Source organism: Daucus carota, chromosome 5 (genome assembly GCF_001625215.2).
Source record: "Daucus carota subsp. sativus chromosome 5, DH1 v3.0, whole genome shotgun sequence".
NCBI lineage: Eukaryota > Viridiplantae > Streptophyta > Magnoliopsida > Apiales > Apiaceae > Daucus > Daucus carota.
In genome coordinates, this window is record NC_030385.2 from 3,752,795 (window position 1) to 3,765,448 (window position 12,654).

General features: G+C 31.5%; 1 protein-coding gene across 1 annotated transcript; it reads left to right on the forward strand.

Annotated features, from left to right (window-relative positions):
- Window positions 1-325: 325 nt before the first annotated feature.
- On the forward strand, window positions 326-946 carry LOC108222245 (LOB domain-containing protein 25). The gene has a single exon (XM_017396163.2). It carries the CDS (start codon window positions 326-328, stop codon window positions 944-946), a length of 621 nt encoding a protein of 206 aa, XP_017251652.1.
- Window positions 947-12,654: the final 11,708 nt, after the last annotated feature.

Here is a 12,654-nt window from a genome sequence, read left to right on the forward strand (position 1 = left end):
TTGAAACTAGCTAGTTATAAACTATCATTTAAACAGAATTTTTACTTCAATTATCACCGAAAAATATGCATACCAAAAGGTGAGTTATATATATATAAATGAATTTTTGTTAGTTATTTAGGGATTTATAATATTTTTAAGCTAAATTTTACTCAACAGTCGAACACAAACAATTCAGATACAGATTGCGTAGAATATACCAATTTAACGCAGAAACTAGTTCTTATTTGAAATCGTCCCTGTATATATGCCCGATGAAAACGAAATTGAATTTCCGTTTCTTCGATGGACCGCTAATGGTGATTAATATAGGTGGTGCAGACTTATGGCAGCTTCATTCAGCGTTCCAAGATACGATTACACACCGTGTGCTGCGTGCAAGTTCTTGAAGAGAAAATGCCTACCAGATTGCATCTTTGCCCCTTACTTTCCAGCTGAAGAGCTCCAAAAATTTATAAGTGTGCACAAAATCTTTGGCGCAAGCAACGTGGCAAAGCTCTTGAACGAGGTCCTCCCTCATCAAAGAGAAGACGCAGCGAGTACTCTGTCCTATGAAGCAGAGGCACGCCTGAGAGATCCTGTTTACGGTTGCGTTGGTGCTATTTCTATTCTGCAATTGCAAGTTGAGCGGCTTCAAAAGGAACTCGATGAGGCTAATGCAGAATTGGTCAGTTACCATTGTTGTTATCATCCGAATATGAGTGGTACTATTGCTACACTGCCAGCACCTAGCGCGGTGCCTATTAATCCAGTGTGTGATTATGCTCAGATTCCCCCACAAATAAGGCCGGTTGATTTAATTAATACAGGAGAAGCTGAAGTCTGTAGTTATTATCAAACACCTTCCTCTGTCACATTTCCACCGAATGACGATACAAATGTTCCAGATCAAGGAGGAGCTGCTGGACAAGGACTTTTATTCAATGATTCTGCTTCTCTGATTTAGAAGATGGATGACTACTAATTATTTAGGGTTTCTGGAAGTCATGAATAAGTAACTGATGTTTATATATAAATTACTTTCAATGCAGGCAGGCAGAATAGGATTGAATATCTTGGAGGGTATAACCATTGTTGTTATCATCCGGATATCTGTGGTACTACTACTGCACTGCCAGCAACCAGCGCGAATATCTTGTACATAAATAAGCTTGTTTGTGTGTAAAATATTTGCAATACGGGCGGAGGAACTAGGATTGAATATAACTCTAAGATAAATTGTTAGCTGTTTCACCCTAGGTTTTCCTGGCCTAGAATTATCAATGGTCCGGAGCTTCGAGCCAATCTGATCTGGGACCTTTGTGGACATAAATTCGTCTAAAAAAAACTGATGTTAAATTTGATACGATAAGAAAAATCCAAAAATGAATGAAAAGGATATGGATTTAAGGTGATCCTGTCGGTTAATTATCCGATTCGGTAACACACACATAAATAATAATTTTAATTATAGCATTTGTTTTTAATCATAGTGATCATCGGATACTAATTATGTGAGTCTTGGATTGTCACCGTATGTGATTAATTATTTAATTTACTAGTATTCATGACTTGTAAAGTTGTAGCAGTTAGTATTGGTATTCCCTCGAATAACCATTTACCATATTTTCTTTACTAACTTAATTTGTGATATTTATAATTTTTTTTACAGAATCAAGATGTACCAAGGAATTATGGTGTTTCGTTTAATTCTGTCCTTTCTGAAATTGAAGAATCACGGATATAATTTCTTTGAAAGACTTTTATATCAAGTCAAAAGAATCAGAAAATATTAAATGAATCTGGATATCCAATTTGCGATCCGTGATTCTAACAACATATGGATCGGCCTTAAAAAAATCCAATCTCAATCTGTTTGATTCGAATCTAAACCTAATTCAGATTAAAATAAATAGATAAGGATTTGAATTTAGACGACGATCCGTTCCAAATCCGATTTGTTGACAGGCCTACCCGGCCTTCTCCCCGGTCAATATTGAAAGTCTCGAGCAGTGTGTTCTGTTTTAATTGACAAATCTTAAATAGATAAGGATTTGAATTTAGACGGCGATCCGTTCCAAGTATCCGGCCTTCTCCCCGGTTAATATTATTGAAAATCTCGAGCAGTGTGTTCTGTTTTAATTGACAATTCTTATGAGCGGTAGCCAAATTGTTAGAGTATTCCTTCCGTCCCTTTTTCAATAGTATATACGAGGGACAAAAATACAACACGTATTTTAAAGTTTTTATTAAATATAATTTTGTAATATATTTTCAAGAGTTTTTCTGAATAAAATTCTAGATGCTAAATTTTTACTAAATTTTTATTCAAAAAAATTAAAAATAAATTACATAATTATATTTTTTCTAAGAGTATTTAAATGTGTGTCGAACAGTTAAAAAAGCATATAAATTGAATGGACGGAATACCTTATACTAGGATAAAGAAAAAAATGTTGCACACAAAAAATTGTCCCAAATTGTTTGTTAAATATTGTTGTGTTACTAATGTAATTAGCAACTTTTAAATAATTAAGTAGATCTTTCACAAATTAAATGCCGTGTATAAATTTAAAATACTATGACATATCTCCCTATATAATTATGCGACGCAAATTAAAATTTGCATTAATATATAATGTTATGAGAAAATTTTTTCATGAGTTATTCTGAATTTAAATTAAAATCTGTCATATATTATATTTGACAATTTTCTGGTGATATTTCTGAATTTTTTAGCATAAATAGTCATGCGTGCTTCCCTTAGCTCTACATACAAATGATATGATTGGGAGCAGGTATATGAAGTTGTATATACTTTTGCAAAAGATTTTCTTTAACGTGGCAGAAACGTCCTTAGCGGCGGGACTCAGGACTCTTAATATTACACGGCACGAGATGAAGTACATATGATTCACTGCATGTATTTAAAAGTGCTTATATGAGATGGTAAAACACCAGGGAGCATACTTCACTCGTGATGAGTAAGTTTGATACTCCCTCTGTTCCATTTGAACTTTGTCTATGCGTCGTTTTCACTTCCCGGAATATATTCTATGGCATTTATAAAATATTATTCTATAATTTATTTTTAATTTTTTAGAAGAATATAAGTGTTATAGTAACTTATTACTTATTTATAAATAATAAATAAGAGGAGATTTCTGGTATAAACTTACCAATGTTAATTTTTTTTAATATTTTTTAAAAAATTTCGTACGTGTTAATTATTGGTTATATAAGGTACCAATGTTGAAAATAATTGAAAATACATCACAATCTCATTAGAAAACGTATGAATAAACTATGCGTTGATCAACACATATATTCCTTGGTTCAACATTTTTTAACATATTTTATTGAATATCGATTAAAATTGTGTTGGAGAAGCATTTAAACTCATTTTCCAATGTAACAACTAAGTTAAACGTGGTATATAATTCATATTTATTTTTCTACACCCTAACCAAACTCCAGTATAAATATATCACTCCAAGAAAATCCGAGATTCCCAACGGAATTTTCCGTTGGTAAACATGAAATCCCGTTGGTAAATGGAATGCCAATCGAATTACCAACGGAAAAAACGGTTACTAATATCCTCGTTAGTAAAGTTTTACCAACGGAATATGGATTCCGATGCTAACGTTACAACGGATCGGGAGACTGTTGACTTTAAAAGAAATCCATTATCCCAACAAATATTCCGTTGATAAACGATTGATAAAGTTGTAAAATATATATTTTTTATTTTTATTAATACATTTAAATCTTTTTGACATCCCTGTATTATACAATTAATAGAATAAATTGCTTCATTAGATAAAAGAAATGTCATAAATTCCGTTGGGAAATTGTAACGGAATCATTTCCGTTGGTAAGTTTGGTTGGCAATTTCGGGTTTCTTGTAGGGATTTTCAACAGGTTGTGAGAACAAAAGAAAAATCAAAAAAAAAGTTTGTAAATTTGTAATTTTAAAAAAAAATTATATAGATCCTATCCCTAATAGATAAATACTTAATTAGCTTAAAAGGCCTCAGTATATACATAATTTGTTGAGTCAACTTAATTAAGTGTATATATGTGTTTGTGTTTGTCTGCGTGTCATGTAAACGGGAAATGCCAGGTATCCAGGAAAATGTTATTATTAGTTTTAAATAGGAATATGTAGCATTACTCCGTGTAAATTTAGTGTAGTTTTTACACCTCTAAGGTTATATCACTTAGAAAAAAAAATAGTGATACAATACATCTATATTATAGATAATTTTGTTAGACAATTATTTTAATATTACTATAGAATTTTTAATAATTTATAAGAATGTTAATACAAAATGTTTATTTGGTAAGAAAAATATAGCTGAAATTGTTGATTATGAAAGATAATTTACGATTTATAATTGATTTTTGAACATGAACTTTGTCACTTTTGAAAATTTGTAGTCTCATTTAAACTGCAAATGAGCAGATTGGCAAGATTTAAATCTACAGTTATTCACATTTTATGATTATTCTTTATTCATAAAATATGATTGTATCATGGTTGAGTGATGGATGACCTGCACTCTGAACAGCATTGCTCTATTTTTAAAAAGAGTAACCTTTTACTTTGTCCTTCAAGTTTGGACAAAATGTACCTGACATTACAATACTGTGAAATATGTATCTCCGTTTCACATTCCTGTGCACAGTATTCTCTGCTTTGTGATTAGTGCTAGTAGAATGATCTATACCGGTGACGTACCATTTTCAATATCAAAGCTGGTATATGACGTACCATTTTCAATATCAAAGTGAAGTAATCGAAGAAACTGTGTACTCCCTCCGTCCCATCAGATTTTTTACCGTTTTATTTTTTGACGTCCAACTTATTTGTTTACATTACAAAACTTTCTTAAAATAGTTAATGGGTCTCACCATTTACCCACTTTTTTTTACTTTTCACACTAATTTTATTCTACCATCTCTCTTTTATGTATTGAAAATCAATGAATCCCCCATTTCACACACTTTTCTTTCTCTTTTCCATTACTTTATATACATTTTTTAACCTCTGTGCTCAAACCCAATATAAAGAATTGGGTGGAACGGTCGCTGATTTTGTCACGGCCACGTGGATTGGCCACAAAATATGCTGACTCAGATTAGCGACGGGGTCGGTCGCTGACGGCGGTCGCGACTATTTCGGTCGCCGATAGTGGTCACAATGATGCACTCCTGCGACCAGTTTTTCTGTAACTACTTTTGACTGCGGTCGCGAATAGCCATTAGCGACTGCCTGCAATCGCTGATAGGCGGTCGCAAAAAGACCAGTTTCTTGTAGTAACGGAGGGAGTATTTGTTATCACTTGGCTTGTGTAGCTTTAGATCTAAAATCCTTTTATATTAGGATTAATTATCAAACTCATCATTTAAGTCGACAACAAATATCAATTTCATCACTGATCTCAACGCGCTAACTGATTTGACGGTATCAGAAACATCATTGCCATTAACTTTGCTAACGGAATCACAGACGGAGTGACAGCTAGAAAGGACATATGGCAAAAAATGGTTGATGGAGCGATGGACCAGTTAGTTATAATTTTTTATGGTGTTTGTACCAACAAGGCATTGAACATCTCTTGTCCCCACCTTACACTCCGCAACGTGTCGTTGTAGTCGAACGCCGTCATCGACACATCATTGAAACAGTTAAAACATTATTACATCAGGCCTCACTTCCACCCACTCTCTAGAGTTTCGCATGTCATCATTCCATTTATCTCATCAATCGGCTCCCGACTCCGAATCTTCACCACAAATGTCCTTACACACTATTGTTCAAAGAGTCCCAAACTACACATCTCTTCGTGTATTTGGTTGTCTCTGTTATCCGTGCTTAAGTCATATGTTGCACATAAACTTGCGTCATAGTCCAGACCTTGTGTGTACTTGAGTTTTTCTATCCAATACCATGCTCATCTCTGTTTTGAACCAATTTAATTAAAAATGTTTCTTTCACGTGATGTTGTTTTTCATGAGAGTATTTTCCCATTCACTACAATATTTTCTTACTTAAACACTACATTTCCTAATATTTCCTGGGATCATCATACTTATTGTAGTGATGTATCTAATTCACCTTCTAATCCTCCAGCCTCACTGAATCTATTACCTCCTATTCCTATTTCATCTCTTCCCAGGATAGTAGAGTTCACATCCGACACTACAACTTCTACCGCATAATCAGAGGCTCCTAATTCAGCAGGTACAACACTTTCTCTTTCATCTCCACCTATTGATCATTATATCCCCCAAAATGTTGATACTACAACCTCAACCTTCCATAATCCTACACCACCAATGTCCTCTTCTTTGCAGGAAACTCCTCCAAATACCGTCTTACCATCCCAACCTATATACTAACCGCATGACCACCCGAGATCAAAACAATATTTACAAATCTAATAACTTTTATGGGTTTACTGCTTCTGCTAGCCACATCCCCACCACATATAAACAGGCTCAAAATTTTCATCATTGGCGTGTTGCCATGCAGTTAGAATATGATACTTTGATGAAAAATAATACATGGGAGCTGGTTCCCAGAGATCTCTCCAAAAATGTTGTGGATTGCAAATGGGTTTATTTATTTAAATGATTGCATTAAGAATCGTGGTTATAAGATCATCTCCAAAGATCGAAAACTCTTAGCTAAAATATGAGTTGACATACTAAAAATAAAAAATTTAGCCAACTCGGTGTTGGCTAAAAGTGGTTGGCTAAATTGGATCTCTAAGACATTATGTAAAATTTGTCGAAGCCGTAAGTCATTTTGCTTCGATGGTATTGGCTATATTGGTTGGCTATATTTCAGAAATAGTAAGTTATTCTTTCAAGTTGTTATAAATAGAATGTATATTATCATATGGTAATAAATGATACGAAATTTTGTTACAGATATTGCTACAGGCCTGTAGTGGTTGGCCAAATATAGCCAACATCAATTGGTTGGCTATATTTTTAGACAAGGGTTATGTGTGGTTGGAGTGTAGCAAATTTCCCGCATTATCTATAATTTTTATTTATGACATGATTTAATGAATTTTAGCTAAGGGTTTTGATAGGTTGGAGATACTCTTATCCTCCAACCATACTCAGATGTTGTCTATAATTTTACCCAACCTCCTATCAATGGCTAAATTTGTCGAACCTCATACAGGTTTGTTGGGGTCTGTTGGAAATCTGTAGGAAGATTGCACATCATTTATTATCATATTGAACTGATATATTCTATTTTAACAATCTAGAATATTAATAACATATTTTTTTTAAATTATAGCATATTATTTTTAAATTATAGCCAACCAATAGCCAATATCAGAGCATCTCCAACGGCGTTGGCTATAATCGTTGGCTAAATGGGACCTGTAAGACATTATGTAAAATTTGCTAAACTTGTAAGACATTTTGCTTCAATGGTATTGGCTATATTGGTTGGTTATAATTTAAAAATAGTATGTTATTAATATTTTAGATTGTTAAAATAGAATATATCAGTTTAATATGGTAATAAATGATGTGCAATCTTCCTACAGATTTCTTACAGAACTGCAGAGGTTCGACAAATTTAGCCATCCATAGGAGGTTGGCTAAAATTATAGACAACAGATCATTATGGTTGGAGTATGACTTTTTCGAGCTGTTAGCTAAATTTTTTTATATATAGTATGCCATGTCACCTTTTAGCTAAGGGTTTTCAGTGGTTGGAGATGCTCTCATTGAAGCGAAATGTCTTACAGGTTCAACAAATTTTACATAATGTTTTACAGGTCCAATTTCGCCAACGATTATAACCAACGCCGTTGGAGATGCTCTAATGAAGTTATACTATTAGATTTTTTAAATTAAAGAAACTTAATTAAAGCATGTAACTATCCTATTTAAAGACAGTAATTAAAAGTTATTTTAATGTGATGAAATTAAATATTTAGAAAATAAAATAAAATGACTTTGATAAAGAGTACTAGACACCAACAAAAATCAATAGTTTAACGAATAAAGTTTAAGTGGATAAAGAGTTGGTCAGTGTTAATTAATAATGGAGTTAACTTTCTTACACTTCTTGCTCCGAATTATAAAATTGGAGTACACTTGTGCCTGTTTGGTTTGTACAAGCGAGAGCTCCTTCTGACTTCTGATTTTTTAGACCCATTTGTGTAAATAACTGGAACCACTTTTGAGAAGTTGATAATGTTAGTTTTTTTCTTACAGCTTCTGCTTCTTCCAAACACTTTATTAACTTATTTACTTCTCAATTCTACTCAACTTCTTTAATTTAAGTAAGAAGTTACTTCTTTTAAAATAACCCAAACGACCCATTGTATAATCAAAATTTAAGATAAATAATTTGCAGTTTGTACAAATTTAAGACACACATTATACGTTGTAATCATTTAAAAAGAACGGTTTTTCTAGTGTGTGAGCACATGCTAATCACGGAATTTTACAAGTTTGAGAGATTTTGATTGGTTCTCATATCTTAATAATGGTGGACCCCATGCAAATACAACAACCACACCGATCAAAATATCTCAAACATATCAAATTCCGCACTTAGCATGTGCCCATGTGCACACACACTAGACAAACCCTAAAAAGAAACGGTTATTTGCTCTTTAAAATGAAGTTTATTGCTCCATATAATATTTGAGGAAACAGAAGATGTGGAGGGAGTCATCGTAGATACTCTGATGAGTTGGAAAAATATAATACACCTCGAACTGCCGTTACAAAGATTTTCTTTTCTGTCTGTTGGGAGCAACTAAACAGTGATTCACTTGCGATGAATACAGTTATAAAACAACTAAACCAGAAGCAACCCAGTTCAAAAAAAAAAAAAAAAAAAAAACTAAACCAGAAGCAAGGTACTACAGGAAACTGGAAAGCGTGGTCTCCACTGACGAAGTACGGAGTACTAGGTTAAGTTTTACGTTAACCTTTTTAACTTGAAAAGATATGCTTTTTGACTTGAAAAGATTACACAAAGAACTGAAAGACTGAACTGAAAGGATCGGCGCGCTGTCCGGGGGCTGTTGGGTGAAAAGAGAAATTTAATAAAAATCATACAGTATATATTTTTATGGTAGATTATGGTATTAGATCAAACAAACTAAATTGTGTTATCAAATTCAAGTTCAAAATTTTTGTACATTAATTAATTCAACCAAGTTGAACCAGCGAGAGAAGAAAAGTGAATTCTGCGTATTTCCGAATGTATAGACTAAAAATGATGGCTAAACTAGATTTATAAAATGTTTATTAAATTCATTGAATTTATATGATATTTTTCTTCGATAATTAATTATATTGATTGTTAACAATTCGAAAATTGTATTTAACTATTATTCTAAATTGTTATTAATATAAAATATTTTTCTAATATGATAATTGTGATATGATATGTTAGAGAGAGATATGTAGTGAAATGTCACAATATTTGTTACTCCCCCGTCCCATTTTAACAGTCTTTTTAAAATTTGATTATTGTCTCAAAATAAGTGACTTTTTCTGGTTTTTATACATTATTTAGTAGGTGAATTTCAATTTTACTCCTCATTAATGCAGCTTATATTTTCTATGCAATACAAATACTCCTAATAGTTTAGTTTGACTTTATGACTATGTAAAATTATTCAAATAAACATCTCAATAAATGTAAAAATTAGTTTGTGTGCATCTCTTTAAATAAACAACTAAAATGAGACAGAGAGAATATCATATTATTTTATATTTTCGACACGAAACTTTTAGAAGGGATACAATCGCTACTAAACCCATTAAGTAATATATCCTATTAATAATAACTTAACATAATAATAATAACATGCTACTAAACCCCATTAAGTAATACATCTGATTAACAATAGACATGCAAATTGCAGAGTCAAGCTATGCACCGTAAATGCTCCAACACTGGAGCTACTTGTAAATATCTTTCTGGTCGTTGCCAACTAACCTTCAAGCAATTATATTGGACCAAAAGAAAAATACAATATAAATACATAGAAGCTTGAATTTGAAGCTTGAATTTGATAACATGGGCAGATCAGATCTGATAGTACCATGCCAAGGTGTTTCAACACAAAATATATCGTTTGAAACTACAAGATAGCACAAGAATAGCAGAATATAAGTGTCTCCAACATCATCTTAGTGAATTTTCTAATTATATAATAAAATTCATCTCCCTGGTCATCTTAGCCGAATAACTTTTAATGACAAAAACGATTTATGAAACATAATAGTTGGTAATAAATTAATAACGGTACATTTTGATGGTAAAACTAGCGATACAAAACTATAAATAAAAGAGGGTGAAACTAACGCACACAAACACATAAACAATCATAATTTAGATAGATTGAATCTAAAAAGAAGATTACATTTCTGAACTCCATGACTTGGATGACGGGCTAGAGTCCGAATACCTACACTAGTACAAAAATGATTTTATGCGTCGCACTTTGTGTCGGTTCTGCAGGGAACCGACGCCTTAGACAGTTTATATGCGTCAGGTGTAGGTCTAACCGACGCAGATTGACAATTTCTCTAGACCTTTTGCGTCGGTTCCACATTTAACCGACGATTTAAACCATTTTATGCGTCGGGCTTCAGAATGCCGACGCTTTAGAGTACTTATAGCGTCGGGTATTAAACTGCCGACACTGTAGGAGTGCAATTAGAAAGGACCTGTTGCGTCGTGCTTCAGAATGCCAACGCTTAAAGGATTAGCGTCGCCTTTTTGAAACGCCGACGCTGCAGTAGAGGTGGCAATCATTTCGTTTCGTATACTTTCGTTTCGTGTATTTTCGGGTTTCGTGTACTCAAATGTGAAATCCGTATCCGCCCGTTATTAATTTCGTGTACCTAATTTGAAACATGTATCCGATCCGAAACGTTTTCGTATATTTTCCGTGTATATTATATATATAAATATTAATATAATTTTAATCAAAAAATATTTTTAATATATATTTTCCAGTATAATTTTACTAAATATGAATGATATATTTATGCTTGTATATAATTATATAAAAATTTGTTAATGTATCCTAATATATATCTACATATGCATATAAATATATATTTTACACAATTATATATTTAATATATTATAACATATATATAATAAAATTTATGTACAAATATTTCGTGTACTTTCATGTATTTCGTGTAACCAAAATGAAAATTCATATTCAACACGAAATCTATGGTGTAATTTCGTGTTCGTGTACTTTCGTGTTTCGTATATCAAAAAATCAAAATCATATTCAATTTTTTCGTCTCGTTTCGTTTCGTGTTAGCGTGTTACGTGTCAAATTGCCAGGCCTACGCTACAGGATTGGTAAATAAGAAAACTTAAATTTTTTTTTCTTTTTGACAGAAGAAAAAAAAACTTATAAATTTAATTAAACTCAAAATTTAAACTAAAACAAAAAAGAAAAAGAATAAAACATACTCCCTCCGTCCCACCAGACGCATTTTGAGGTTTTCATAAAGTATAGTTCAATAATGTTTTTTTTTTATTTTTATTTTTCTGAATAAAAATTTAAACATCAAACTTTTTTGAGGATTTTTTTAAAAAATAAATATATAATGTAAGTTTTAGGAGTTTTAAAATGCTTGCCAAAAAGAACCCGGGACGGAGGGAGTAAGGGTCTGTTTGGGATTGCTGTTGAAAATTGCTGTTGCTGTGAGTAAAAGTGCGGTTTACAAAAGTGCTGTTTACAAAAGCGGAGACTGTTTGATAAACTTGATTTCAAATGTGCTATTTGAGTAAAAGCTGAAAACAAATTGTTTGGTAAATTTTTTGTTAAACTGCTGTTTAGAGTTATAATTATAAATAAAATAATATTTTATTAACATGTTTTGGGGTTCTATTGACAGCTGTAAAACTATAAACTACTGTTTTCTTTAAAATTTAATTGATTATTTTGTATGATGTATGAGGTTTTTTAAAAAAAAAGATGCTATTAATATATATAATTTTAAGTAATGATATAAAAATCATATTTAAAATAGAAAATCATATTGGTATAACCAATAAAATTTATGGCTTTTTATAAAATTACGATATTCTATTTACAAAACTACATAATTTCTGTAAGATTTTCAACAGTAACGCATCATTTATATTTTACACACAAATATAAAAAAAAGCAATTCCTTATTAGTAACATACAATATTTTTTTATGTGATTTAGATTACTTCTATTTTATTTGGAACACCAATATTAATTCTTATATTCATTTAAAAATTATATAAAAATCTATAACATTTACCATATATACTACTTACGTTTATTATATATATAAATATATAATTTTTTTCTTCTATTAATATATATTACTCAACAAATTTAATTTCTGTCTCTATATTATAATGAAATTTTTTTGGACAAAATTTAAAAACACCAAAAAGATATAACTTTAAAATTCATTTAAACAATATTTATTTCAAATATTTTCATTTAAATTTTTATTAGAAAAAATTCAACAACCATCATGTGTACCAACAATAATCCCAGAATATAATAAAACATGTGTTATATATGTGTTTTGTTATTTTGTTTTAAGGGCTACATTATATTTTATAAAAAATAGTTGTTTGTGTCAGGGTTTGATGTTGGG